Here is a 14,063-nt window from a genome sequence, read left to right as displayed (position 1 = left end):
TGTCCAGTTTACTATTATATTGTAACTGCTCTCAGGTTGATCCAAGAAGCAAAGCCACCGATGGCTATCCCTTCAAAATTGATGGGCCAACAAGGGCAGGTGAAACACATCTCAATGTATTTTTTTTAAAAAATGCCACACTGATAAAATTGTCACAATTACAACTCATACTGTGCTTATTTTATTAGTGCCAGATGGAGTTTCCTTGGCAAAACGATCAAGCAGGACTGAATCACAAAAGACTGCAGAGCAATTGAAAAAAGAGAGAGAGATGATGGGCAAGGAAGGAATACTTGAGGAAGAGAAGCTAATAATTGGCAAAGGCCCCAAAGAAGCAAAGCTAACAAAAGAACTGCTAGCCCCACAAAGACCAAGTCTTAAAGGAGACCAGTCACTAAAACCCGAACTTGTGGCAGGAAAAAGAGAATTGGGGAGAGAACCCATAGAATCAGGACTGACTAGTTTAGAAAAAGAAATAACCCCCAAGGATGGGAAAATTGAGAGCATGGCAAAAGCAGAAGAAATGGCAATAAAACGTAAAGCTGCTGACAGAGGGGAGGGATTTAGATCAGAAGAGGAAGAAGCTGAAGACCAAATTAGTGAGAAATCAAGAGCAGCAAAAAGAGAAGAACATATACAATGGCAGCTCCCTGAAGGAGAAGAAGGTGCAAAAATGGCTGAGGCGCCAAAAGCTTTAAAGACAAGAGAATTAGAAAAAATTAAGGCATTGGATAGAGACATGCTTGAAGCAAAAGAAAAGATGAAAGGAGAATATGAGACAGCTAAAGATTGGGAGGCAACATTTGCAGAAAAGATCAGTATGGGACAAGAACCAGAAAAGGTGGGAGAAGCTGAACCTAAAGAAAAAAAAGATAAAGCAGAGGCCAAGAAAAAAGCTGACATAATTGAAAAGGAAAGAAAGGATGAAGAGGGAAAATATGGATTGAGGCCAATTTCCCCCATGGAAGGAGATCTTAAAGCACCACAATTAAAAATGGAAGATGTTCCCTATGAAAAAACTGCGGCTGTAGAAAAGGCACTCATTCGTGGAAGAGAGGTTCCATCTGAGATTGAAGAAACAGTCCAAGACATTTCATCCAGATGGGGTGAAGATTTATACCAAGAATATCCAGATGTGACTGGAATGAAAGCCATATCTACAGAAGATTTAACCTTCAAGAAAATAAAACCTTTGGTGGGGGAGGCCTTCCTCGACCATGAAATTGAAATGGGGGAGGAAGATAAGTTAGCAGGCAAACCATATTCTGAAAGAGAGAAAGACAGAAAAGCAAGAGCAAGAGATAGTTTGACAATTGAGCAAACCGCCCAAGGAGAACCTGTAGAAAGAGGAGCTGAAGAAAGAGGAAGAGAAGAGAGGCTAAAGTCCAAAATGGCAGCTCTAGAAGAGAAATTGGACTTGGAGAAAGAAGGGCTTTATATTGAACCCGGCTTAGAATCTATGGCAGTACTGATGAAAGAATTAGCAGAGAAGGAAAAGGCAAAGGGGAAAATAGGGGTTGAAGAGGCAGAAGGAGAAATAAAAAGATTGTCTCCAAGACAGAAAATGATAGAAGAAGAACAGAAAGCACTCAAAAGAAAGACAGAAATCGAAAAGGGAGGGCCTGAGATGGCACTTAAAGAGGGGGCAGAAATAGATGAGACCCAAGCAAAAACTAAAGGGAAAGTAGGAAAAGGAGAGGTAGGAAAGAAAATGGAATATCCATGGGAAGCAGAAGGAGACATGGCACTTAAAAAGAAGGCAGAAACTGGAAAGGCTAAAGTCGATGTGGGACCTGAGTGGGGGTTAGAAGTCACAGGGGCAGAAGCTGACATGACACTTAAAGGGGAAATAGAAAGGAGACATACCAAACCTACATTGCTACCCATAGGGAGGTTAGATGCTGAAGAAGCAAAGGCGGACATAACACTTAAAGGGGAGGGAGAAATTGGACGTGTCAAAGGTAAGGTAGGATTTAAAGGGGAGTTATATCCGGAAGAAGCAGAAGCTGAGATAACACTTAAAAGAGAGAAAGAGCCTGGACGTGTCAAAGGTAAGGTGGGGCCTAAAGGGGAATTATATCCTGAAGCAGCAGAAGCTGAGGTGACACTTGAAAGAGAGGCAGAAACTGCACGCATCAAAGCTAAGGTGGGGCCTAAAGGGGAGTTATATCCTGAAGCAAAAGAAGCTGAGATGATATTTGAAACGGAGGCAGAAGTTGAACGTGTCAAAGCTAAGGTGGGGCCTAAAGGGGAATTATATCCCAAAGAAGCAAGACCTGAAGTGACATTTGAAAGAGAAGCAGAAATTAGACGTGTGAAAGCTAAGTTGGAACCTAAAGGGGAGTTATATCCTGAAGAAGTAGAAGCTGAGATGACACTTGAAAGAGAGGCAGAAATTGGACGTGTCAAAGCTAAAGTGAGACCTAAAGGGGAGTTGTATGCTGAAGAAGCAGAAGCTGAAATAGCACTTGAAAGAGAGGTTGAAACTGGACGTGTCAAAGCTAAGGTGAGACCTAAGGGAGGATTATATCCGGAAGAAGCAGAAGCTGAAATAACAATTGAAAGAGAGGTAGAAACTGGACGTGTCAAAGCTAAGGTGAGACCTAAAAGAGGATCATATCCGGAAGAAGCAGAAGCTGAGAGGACACTTAAAAGAGAAGCAGATACTGGACGCGTCAAACCAAAGATGGAACCTAAAGGTGGATTATATCCTGAAGAAGCAGAAGCTGAAGTGGCATTTGAAAAAGAGGCAGAACCTAGGCGTGTCAAAGCTAAGGTGGGACCTAAAGGGGAGTTATATTCTAAAGGAGAAGAAGAAGCTGAGAAGAGACTTGAAAGAGAAGCAGAAACTGGACGTGTCAAACCTAAGATGAGACCTAAAGGGGAGTTATATCCTGAAGGAGAAGAAGAAGCTGAGATGAGACTTGAAAGAGAAGCAGAAACTGGACGTGTCAAACCTAAGATGAGACCTAAAGGGGAGTTATATCCTGAAGAAGAAGAAGAAGTTGAGATGAGACTTGAAAGAGAAGCAGAAACTGGACGTGTCAAACCTAAGATGAGACCTAAAGGGGAGTTATATCCTGAAGAAGAAGAAGAAGCTGAGATGAGACTTGAAAGAGAAGCAGAAACTGGACGTGTCAAACCTAAGATGAGACCTAAAGGGGAGTTATATCCTGAAGATGAAGCTGAGATGAGACTTGAAAGAGAAGCAGAAACAGGACGTGTCAAACCTAAGATGAGACCTAAAGGGGAGTTATATCCTGAAGATGAAGCTGAGATGAGACTTGACAGAGAAGCAGAAAGTGGACGTGTCAAACCTAAGATGAGACCTAAAGGGGAGTTATATCCTGAAGGAGAAGAAGAAGCTGAGATGAGACTTGAAAGAGAAGCAGAAACTGGACGTGTCAAACCTAAGATGAGACCTAAAGGGTTGTTATATCCTGAAGATGAAGCTGAGATGAGACTTGAAAGAGAAGCAGAAACTGGACGTGTCAAACCTAAGATGAGACCTAAAGGGGAGTTATATCCTGAAGGAGAAGAAGAAGCTGAGATGAGACTTGAAAGGGAAGCAGAAACTGGACGTGTCAAACCTAAGATGAGACGTAAAGGGGAGTTATATCCTGAAGGAGAAGAAGAAGCTGAGATGAGACTTGAAAAAGAAGCAGAAACTGGACGTGTCAAACCTAAGCTGAGACCTAAAGGGGAGTTATATCCTGAAGGAGAAGAAGAAGCTGAGATGAGACTTGAAAGAGAAGCAGAAACTGGACGTCTCAAACCTAAGATGAGACCTAAAGGGGAGTTATATCCTGAAGATGAAGCTGAGATGAGACTTGAAAGGGAAGCAGAAACTGGACGTGTCAAACCTAAGATGAGACGTAAAGGGGAGTTATATCCTGAAGGAGAAGAAGAAGCTGAGATGAGACTTGAAAGAGAAGCAATAACTGGACGTGTCAAACCTAAGCTGAGACCTAAAGGGGAGTTATATCCTGAAGGAGAAGAAGAAGCTGAGATGAGACTTGAAAGAGAAGCAGAAACTGGACGTCTCAAACCTAAGATGAGACCTAAAGGGGAGTTATATCCTGAAGATGAAGCTGAGATGAGACTTGAAAGGGAAGCAGAAACTGGACGTGTCAAACCTAAGATGAGACCTAAAGGGGAGTTATATCCTGAAGGAGAAGAAGAAGCTGAGATGAGACTTGAAAGAGAAGCAGAAACTGGACGTATCAAACCTAAGATGAGACCTAAAGGGGAGTTATATCCTGAAGGAGAAGAAGAAGCTGAGATGAGACTTGAAAGAGAAGCAGAAACTGGACGTGTCAAACCTAAGATGAGACCTAAAGGGGAGTTATATCCTGAAGGAGAAGAAGAAGCTGAGATGAGACTTGAAAGAGAAGCAGAAACTGGACGTCTCAAACCTAGGATGAGACCTAAAGGGGAGTTATATCCTGAAGATGAAACTGAGATGAGACTTGAAAGAGAAGCAGAAACTGGACGTGTCAAACCTAAGATGAGACCGAAAGGGGAGTTATATCCTAAAGGAGAAGAAGAAGCTGAGATGAGACTTGAAAGAGAAGCAGGAATTGGACGTGTCAAACCTAAGATGAGACCGAAAGGGGAGTTATATCCTGAAGAAGAAGAAGAAGAAGAAGAAGAAGCTGAGATGAGACTTGAAAGAGAAGCAGAAACTGGACGTGTCACACCTAAGATGAGACCTAAAGGGAAGTTATATCCTAAAGAAGAAGAAGAAGCTGAGATGAGACTTGAAAGAGAAGCAAAAACTGAACGTGTCAAAGCTAAGATGAAACCCAAAGGGAAGTTATATCCTGAAGAAGAAGAAGAAGAAGAAGAAGAAGAAGAAGCTGAGATGAGACTTGAAAGAGAAGCAGAAACTGGACGTGTCACACCTAAGATGAGACCTAAAGGGAAGTTATATCCTAAAGAAGAAGAAGAAGCTGAGATGAGACTTGAAAGAGAAGCAGAAACTGGACGTGTCAAACCTAAGATGAAACCCAAAGGGAAGTTATATCCTGAAGAAGAAGAAGAAGCTGAGATGAGACTTGAAAGGGAAGCAGAAACTGGACGTGTCAAACCTAAGATGAGACCTAAAGGGGAGTTATATCCTGAAGAAGAAGATGAGATGAGACTTGAAAGAGAAGCAGAAACTGGACGTGTCAAACCTAAGATGAGACCTAAAGGGGAGTTATATCCTGAAGAAGAAGCTGAGATGAGACTTGAAAGAGAAGCAGAAACTGGACGTGTCAAACCTAAAATGAAACCTAAAGGGTTGTTATATCCTGAAGGAGAAGAAGAAGCTGAGATGAGACTTGAAAGAGAAGCAGAAACTGGACGTGTCACACCTAAGATGAGACCAAAAGGGGAGTTATATCCCGAAGAAGAAGAAGAAGCTGAGATGAGACTTGAAAGAGAAGCAGGACCTGGACGTGTAAAACCTAAGATGAGACCCAAAGGGGAGTTATATCCTGAAGAAGAAGAAGAAGCTGAGATGAGACTTGAAAAAGAAGCAGGACCTGGACGTGTAAAACCTAAGATGAGACCCAAAGGGGAAATATATCCTGAAGAAGAAGCTGAGATGAGACCTGAAAGAGAAGCAGAAACTGGACGTGTCAAACCTAAGATGAGACCTAAAGGGGAGGTATATCCTGAAGAAGAAGAAGAAGAAGAAGGAGAAGCTGAGATGAGACTTGATAGAGAAGCAGAAACTGGACGTGTCAAACCTAAGATGAGACCTAAATGGGAGTTATATCCTGAAGAAGAAGAAGAAGCTGAGATGAGACTTGAAAGAGAAGCAGAAATTGGACGTGTCAAACCTAAGATGAGACCTAAAGGGGAGTTATATCCTGAAGAAGAAGAAGAAGATGCTGAGATGCGACTTGAAAGAGAAGCAGAAACTGGACGTGTCAAACCTAAGATGAGACCTAAAGGGGAGTTATATCCTGAAGAAGAAGAAGAAGCTGAGATGCGACTTGAAAGAGAAGCAGAAACTGGACGTGTCAAACCTAAGATGAGACCAAAAGGGGAGTTATATCCTGAAGGAGAAGAAGAAGCTGAGATGAGACTTGAAAGAGAAGCAGAAACTGGACGTGTCAAACCTAAGATGAGACCTAAAGGGGAGTTATATCCTGAAGGAAAAGAAGAAGCTGAGATGAGACTTGAAAGAGAAGCAGAACCTGGACGTGTGCAACCTAAGATGAGACCAAAAGGGGAGTTATATCCTGAAGAAGAAGAAGAAGAAGAAGCAGAGATGGGACTTGAAAGAGAAGCTGAAATTGGACGTGTCAAACCTAAGATGAGACCTAAAGGGTTGTTATATCCTGAAGGAGAAGAAGAAGCTGAGATGAGACTTGAAAGAGAAGCAGAAACTGGACGTGTCAAACCTAAGATGAGACGTAAAGGGGAGTTATATCCTGAAGAAGAAGAAGAAGAAGCGGAGATGGGACTTGAAAGAGTAGCTGAAATTGGACGTGTCAAACCTAAGATGGGACCTAAAGGGTTGTTATATCCTGAAGGAGAAGAAGAAGCTGAGAAGAGACTTGAAAGAGAAGCAGAAACTGGACGTGTCAAACCTAAGATGAGACCTAAAGGGGAGTTATATCCTGAAGGAGAAGAAGAAGCTGAGATGAGACTTGAAAGAGAAGCAGAAACTGGACGTGTCAAACCTAAGATGAGACCAAAAGGGGAGTTATATCCTGAAGGAGAAGAAGAAGCTGAGATGAGACTTGAAAGAGAAGCAGAAATTGAACGTGTCAAACCTAAGATGAGACCTAAAGGGTTGTTATATCCTGAAGGAGAAGAAGCTGAGATGAGACTTGAAAGAGAAGCAGAAACTGGACGTGTCAAACCTAAGATGAGACCTAAAGGGGAGTTATATCCTGAAGGAGAAGAAGAAGCTGAGATGAGACTTGAAAGAGAAGCAGAAATTGGACGTGTCAAACCTAAGATGAGACCAAAAGGGGAGTTATATCCTGAAGGAGAAGAAGAAGCTGAGATGAGACTTGAAAGAGAAGCAGAAATTGGACGTGTCAAACCTAAGATGAGACCTAAAGGGTTGTTATATCCTGAAGAAGAAGAAGCGGAGATGGGACTTGAAAGAGAAGCAGAAATTGGACGTGTCAAACCTAAGATGAGACCAAAAGGGGAGTTATATCCTGAAGAAGAAGAAGAAGCTGAGATGAGACTTGAAAGAGAAGCAGAAATTGGACGTGTCAAACCTAAGAGGATACCTAAAGTGGAGTTATATCCTGAAGGAGAAGAAGAAGCTGAGATGAGACTTGAAAGAGAAGCAGAAACTGGACGTGTCACACCTAAGATGAGACCTAAAGGGAAGTTATATCCTGAAGGAGAAGAAGAAGCTGAGATGAGACTTGAAAGAGAAGCAGAAACTGGACGTGTCAAACCTAAGATGAGACCTAAAGGGGAGTTATATCCTGAAGGAGAAGAAGAAGCTGAGATGAGACTTGAAAGAGAAGCAGAAATTGGACGTGTCAAACCTAAGATGAGACCAAAAGGGGAGTTATATCCTGAAGGAGAAGAAGAAGCTGAGATGAGACTTGAAAGGGAAGCAGAAATTGGACGTGTCAAACCTAAGATGAGACCTAAAGGGTTGTTATATCCTGAAGAAGAAGAAGAAGAAGAAGCGGAGATGGGACTTGAAAGAGAAGCAGAAATTGGACGTGTCAAACCTAAGCTGAGACCTAAAGGGTTGTTATATCCTGAAGAAGAAGAAGAAGAAGCGGAGATGGGACTTGAAAGAGAAGCAGAAATTGGACGTGTCAAACCTAAGCTGAGACCTAAAGGGGAGTTATATCCTGAAGGAGAAGAAGAAGCTGAGATGAGACTTCAAAGAGAAGCAGAAATTGGACGTGTCAAACCTAAGATGAGACCTAAAGGGTTGTTATATCCTGAAGAAGAAGAAGAAGAAGCGGAGATGGGACTTGAAAGAGAAGCAGAAATTGGACGTGTCAAACCTAAGCTGAGACCTAAAGGGGAGTTATATCCTGAAGGAGAAGAAGAAGCTGAGATGAGACTTCAAAGAGAAGCAGAAATTGGACGTGTCAAACCTAAGATGAGACCTAAAGGGTTGTTATATCCTGAAGAAGAAGAAGCGGAGATGGGACTTGAAAGAGAAGCAGAAACTGGACGTGTCAAAGCAGGCCCTGAAGTGGACTTATATGCTGAAGAAGCAGAAGCTGAGGTGGCATTTGCAAAAGAGGCAGAACCTAGACGTATCAAAGCTAAGGTGGGACCTAAAGGGGAGTTATATCCTGGGGAAGCAGAAGCTGAGTTGTCAGCTGAAGGCGAAGCAGAAACTGGACGTGTCAAAGTTAAGGTGGTGCCTGAAGTGGAGTTATATGCTGAAGAAGCAGAAGCTGAGGTGCCATTTGGAGAAGAGGCAGAACCTGGGCATATCAAATTTAAGGAAGCATTTAAAGCAGGGTTATATGATGTAGAAGCAGAAGGTGAGGTGACCTTTGAAAGGGAAGCAGAAACTGGACGCATCAAAGCTAAGTTTGTGCCCGAAGGGGAGTTATATGCTGCGGAAGCAGAAGCTGAGGTGACACTTGAAAGACAAGCAGAAACTGGACTGATTAAGGCTAGAGTGGTACCTAGGGAGGAGTTATATGCTGCTGAAGAAGAAGCAGCTGGGGTGACATTTGGAAAAGAGGCAGAACCTGGGCATGTCAAATTTAAGGAGGGACTTATGGCAGACTTATATGATGTAGAAGCAGAAGGTGAGATGACCTTTGAAAGGGAAGCAGAAACTGGACGCATCAAAGCTAAGATCATACCTGAAGGGGAGTTATACGCTGAGGAAGCAGAAGCTGAGATGACACTTGAAAGACAAGCAGAAACTGGATTGATTAAAGCTAGAGTGGTTCCTAGAGGGGAATTACATGCTGAAGAAGGAGAAGCTGAGGTGACAATTGCATGGAAATCAGAGACTGGACAGGTTAAAGCTAAGGTGGGACCTAAAGGGGAGTTAGATACCGAAGCAGCAGAAACTGAGTTGACAGTTGCATGGATAGCAGAAACTAGACAGGTGAAAGCTAAAGTGGCACCTAAAGAGGAGTTACATGCTGAAGAAGCAGAAGCTGGCATGACACTTAAAAAAGAGGCAGAAATTGGACAACCAGATAAGGTGGTTACTGACAGGAGGTTAGATGTTGGAAAAGCAGAAGCTGAGGTAACAGTTAAGAGAGAAGAAGAAACTATAGAGGCAGAATCTGATAAGATAGCTGAAAGGGAATTAGTCAAAGTGGCTGAACTTGAGGGGATACTTAAAAAGGGGACAGAAGGTGAGGTTGCCTTGAAATGGAAGCCAGAAACTGGAGAGGCTGAGGCTGAGGTGATATCTAAAAGGGAATTAGAAGTTGAAGAAGCAGAAGCTGAGTTGACATTTAAAGAAAAGACAATAGAGGAAGCACTTAAACAAAAGGCAGTAATTATAGAGGAAGAGGCTGGTGTGATACCTAAAGAGGAATTAGAAGTCAAAGAGGCAGAATCTGAGGGGACACTCCAAAGGGAGGCAGAAACTGGACTGGCCAAAGCTAAGATGGTACCTAAAGGGGACTTAGGTGCTGAAGAAGCAGAAGCCGAGATGACACTTAAGAGGAAAGGAGAAACTATAGAAGCAGAGTCTGAAATGATAACTGGAAAGGACTTAGAAGCAGAAGAAGCAGAAGCTGAGGGGACACTTAGAAAGAAGGCAGAAGGCAAGGTAGGCTTGGAACTGAAGGCAAAAGAGACTGAGGTAGCATTTGAAGAAGAGGCAGGAGTTAAACTTGTACCAAAACGCCAGGAAGCAGAAATAGAAGAGGGAGAAGTGTTTTCTGTTGTCATAGGATCTCTCAATGAAACCACCTTTGGAGAGCAAGGGCAGGTGACCAGGAGAGAAGAACTTATAGCAGAAATAAAACATACTTCTGAATCAGCCCCACAAAAAGAAGCATTTGTTGGAGGAGATGTGAAAAAGCAGGAAATGAAAAAAGAATCTGGTCTCCAGACTGGAGTATGTGACGAGGCTGAAACAAGGGAAACATTTCTTTACATGGAAGTACAAGAGGAAGTAATAGCTCCTGAAGAAGAGAAGGAACAGGATGAATCAGACACAGGAGACGAGATGAGAGAAGGAATGATAACACTTGTAGAAGAAGTTCTCTTAATAGGAATACAGCAGCTGATAACAGAAGTATCACAGATCAATGAAAAAGAAGAAGATAAAGAAGAACCTCTCATGGAAAGACCAGCAGAAGGAGAATCAACTCCAGAAGGCACCACAAGTGAAGATTTTTTTGCCGTTGTAGTAGAAGCAGAAAGGGAGACTACTGGGAGCTGTAACAGTGAGGGAGAAGGAATTGGGGAGCCTTCAGAAGAAGGAACAGGAGAGGCTTCGGAAGAAGGAATAGGAGAGGCTTCGGAAGAAGGAATAGGAGAGGCTTCAGAAGAAAGAACAGGAGAGGCTTCGGAAGAAGGAATAGGAGAGGCTTCGGATGAAGGAATAGCAGAGGCTTCAGAAGAAAGAACAGGAGAGGCTTCGGAAGAAGGAATAGGAGAGGCTTCGGACGAAGGAATAGCAGAGGCTTCGGAAGAAGGAATAGGAGAGGTTTCGGAAGAAGGAACAGGAGAGGTTTCGGAAGAAGGAACAGGAGAGCCTTCAGAAGAATGCACAGGAGAACCTTCGGAAGTAGGAACAGGAGAACCTTCGGAAGAAGAAACAGGGGAGCCTTCAGAAGAAACCCCATCAGATGAAAAAGATGGAAATGGCGAAATGGGATTGGATGAGATTATAGATGAAACGATCACAATGACAAAAACCATTCTTTGGACCACCCAGGAGTATGAAAGAGGGAGTCACCAAGATCCTTCTGGATCTGACTGAGAAGACAGACACCTACACTGAAGGTGAGCATATATAAATTCCCTTCTCACTTTCTATGAGTAGTGTATGTCTTTTTCAACTTCAGGTCTTCTGCTAGAGGTCTGGGAGTTTGAGGGTTCTATCAGTGGTGGACTACTAGCCGGAACACCTAATTGGGCTCACCTCCGTGGCTCTGGAGGTCCTGTGAATTCAAATGGAGTTATGGTTCTGCGCCCGTGCAAGTAGCGAAATCATGCACAGAGGCGCAGGTGTGCCCGTGTTCCGGTGAGGTTTTTTGCTTCCGCACATGCTCAGAAGCAAAAAACCTCACCAGAACATGGGCACACCTGCTCCTACGTGCATTATTTTGCTACCTGCATGGGTGCAGAACCATAATTCCATTCGAACTCACAGGACCTCCAGAGCCGCGTCCCAGCTAGTAGCCCACCCCTAGTTCTAATATACTGTACTGCATATCAGATTACAAAACAGCAGTGGTAATGGATGTAGTGGCATTAAGTGACAGCAATATCACAAAGGATGTTTGATGCAGAATGATGATCTACCTAGTTTTGTACTATTTGAGCTTATTTGAAAATAAAGCTCAACATATAGTGTAAGCATTTCGAAAAGCATTACATTACTTCAGTCTCCAAGAGGAAAGCATTTCTTTTTCTGTAAATAGACAATACTAGCTGATAGACCTTGGGTTTCCTCTTCCTCCTCCTCAGTTTCATATTCAAATCTTGCTTAAATCATTCCCATCTGGTGAAAAGAGCAAGGGAGAGAAAGATATATTTTCCCAAATGCTAAAGTTGTCCCGAGCTATTTCCTTGTCATTCTCAGCCACTTATATGCAATTTCCCTGAAACTGGCAGTTTGGTCTGCTGATCAATAGGGCACTTTAATATGTCCTTCTGGCCCCATTAACTCTTTTTCTAAACCCTCAACTTAAAATTGAACTCATAAGTATTTTCTTCAACCTGGTGTGCTCCAGATGTAGAAACTTTGTCTTTCTGCATCACCAGTCTGGTCTATGATCACATCTCCATTCTTCCAAAGCAGTCCAGTTAATGGGATACCGAAGTGACCTACCACGCCATAGTATTTTCTAGTTGTAATCTCACCCATATACCTTTAATTTGAAACTGAGACAAGAACTACACTTTTTGCTTGCCCCGTTGTTAATAAAGGCCACTTGCTACTTCTTATTGTATCTTGGAAAAAGTGAGCATCTACCTGCATATGAAACAACTGAAAGCCAAGGAAGCCACTGCAATGTTACATCATTAGCATAGATCTCTCCTTCCTAATATAAAAGTAGAAAAGAAAGTCTTGGGTATTTTGCTTCTAAAAATGCTAGTGTCAGGCCAAAGCCAGAATGCTTGGAGGTTTTGGGCTGCCACATTATGCTATGTTTCTTGTGGAATGTTTCTTGCTATGGGAAGAGGGGAGGGGTGGTTGCATGAGGAGAGAGGCAGACAAAATAAATTCCTTTTAGAGTTTCAAGGTCATCTTTTGTCAGCATGGACCTGGTGGCAGAAGATTAGTGGTCCATGTGACGAACTTGTCGGTGTGGGACAGGAGAATGAACTGTAACCTGGAAGTAAAAATCCTGGAAAATCAGATCCGGATTTCCCCCGAGATGTGCCCAAGATGGCTCTGAGAATAAATAGGAACTTTGAGGAAGTATTTGCCTTGGACTCTGATTTAAACTTAGATGTTAGTTGGGATTGCTGTCAGCTAGTTCCCTAACTTCAAATTCTGAATCACAAGATATGCAAATCAGAAACTAAATATTGAATGGTAAATGGAATGCTAATTATTGTTTGCATGTGAACTGATCTTAGATTTAAAAACAGCCCTGTCCTCCACTAAAGTTGAGAAAGAATATGGCCATCTTTAATGGACTCAATTAAAAATAAATCCTCATTTTTGCTGGCTTAAGAATCCACTATTTTTAAAATTGCTGGAACTGTACTTGTCCCTTAAATTTCCAAAACAATTATCTCCTGTATGAGTCTTTCTCAATCATGGCAACTTTAAACTGTGTGGACTTCAACTCCCAGAATTCCTCAGCCAGCATTGCTGAAGAATTCTGGGAGTTGAAGTCCACACAGCTTAAAGTTGCCAAGGTTGAGATACACTGCTGCTGCCCGGACCGGGAGGGGGGACGGGACAGATATACAGTGGGGTAGCGAAAATGGAGCTCCACCGCAGAGCACCCAATTTGAGCTGAAAGATGTTGAAAGAAAATGCAGGACATCCTGCATAAACCATGCCCACAGTGTGATAGTAAAAATTTTGGTAGCCCTTCACTGCCTGTAAACCAAGGCTGTCGAATGTGCAGCCCGCAGGCCGGATGCTTCATGCGCTGGCCATGCCCGATGTAGCAAAGCTTCTGTGAGGACGTGAGTTTGACACTCCTGTTGTAAACTAATATTGTATTTGTTTGTTTTCCCAGAATACTTTGGGGTTGGAACTTCCCACCTCATCATTGCTGCCTCAAGACTTGGTGGAAACACAGACTTATTCAAGCATCTTCTTATATTCTTTTGATGCTTGCCATCCATTTTTGCATTGTTGTTCTGATTACCATGATCATTTAGTAACTTTTTTTCAAGGAAATCATTCTACATTGGTGTCACCTGGGCAAATGCCCTCTTTGATTCCTTCATACACATCTGCCACTATGCACTAGGACTGCTCCAGACAAATGAAATTCTATCTAGCCTATTTCTTAATAGCATTCCTTTATAATTCTGAAAATAATAATGATGAGGCCTGTATAACAGCTGCCGCACATTTCTTTTAAAAACAAAACAGAAATATTATGTAATGGGAATTTTCCCAGAATCAACCAGCTAATTCTGCTGCACAGTAAGAGTCACTTGAAGTCTTTATGTAGAACAATAAAACACCTGCAAACATATTGGAACATTTGTATGTATTTTATTGCCTGGCTTCTTCCCTTTGTATTTTATGTCTTCTTTTTAATTTTAGCAAGAGAAGTGGTCCACTCACATGCTCCAAAAAGTCAAGCAGAGTGACTCCTGTTAAGCTTTTCAAAAGATCATCATTGGTCTTCAACCAACATACATAATATAGATTAGGGGTCTCCAACCAAGACTTGTGGACTTCAAATCCCAAAATTGCAAAGCTGGCTGAGGAACTCTGGGAATTGAAC

At 42.5% G+C, this 14,063-nt stretch overlaps 1 protein-coding gene across 6 annotated transcripts in view; it reads left to right on the top strand.

Annotated features, from left to right (window-relative positions):
• Positions 1 to 13,808, top strand: part of ERICH3 (glutamate rich 3) — a 97,724-nt gene extending 83,916 nt beyond the window's left edge. For all 6 annotated transcript variants that reach the window (XM_070746169.1, XM_070746172.1, XM_070746171.1 and 3 more), the window contains 2 exons: positions 189 to 10,920; positions 13,341 to 13,808. In XM_070746169.1, coding sequence (XP_070602270.1) covers positions 189 to 10,897 — 10,709 coding nt within the window. In that variant the 3' untranslated portion in view covers positions 10,898 to 10,920; positions 13,341 to 13,808. The remainder of the gene's footprint in view (positions 1 to 188; positions 10,921 to 13,340) is intronic.
• The last annotated feature ends 255 nt before the right edge of the window (positions 13,809 to 14,063 follow it).

This window comes from Erythrolamprus reginae, chromosome 3, assembly GCF_031021105.1.
Source record: "Erythrolamprus reginae isolate rEryReg1 chromosome 3, rEryReg1.hap1, whole genome shotgun sequence".
Lineage (NCBI taxonomy): Eukaryota > Metazoa > Chordata > Lepidosauria > Squamata > Dipsadidae > Erythrolamprus > Erythrolamprus reginae.
The sequence above is the reverse complement of the archived record's forward strand: the minus strand, read 5'-3'. Positions and strand labels throughout refer to the sequence as shown.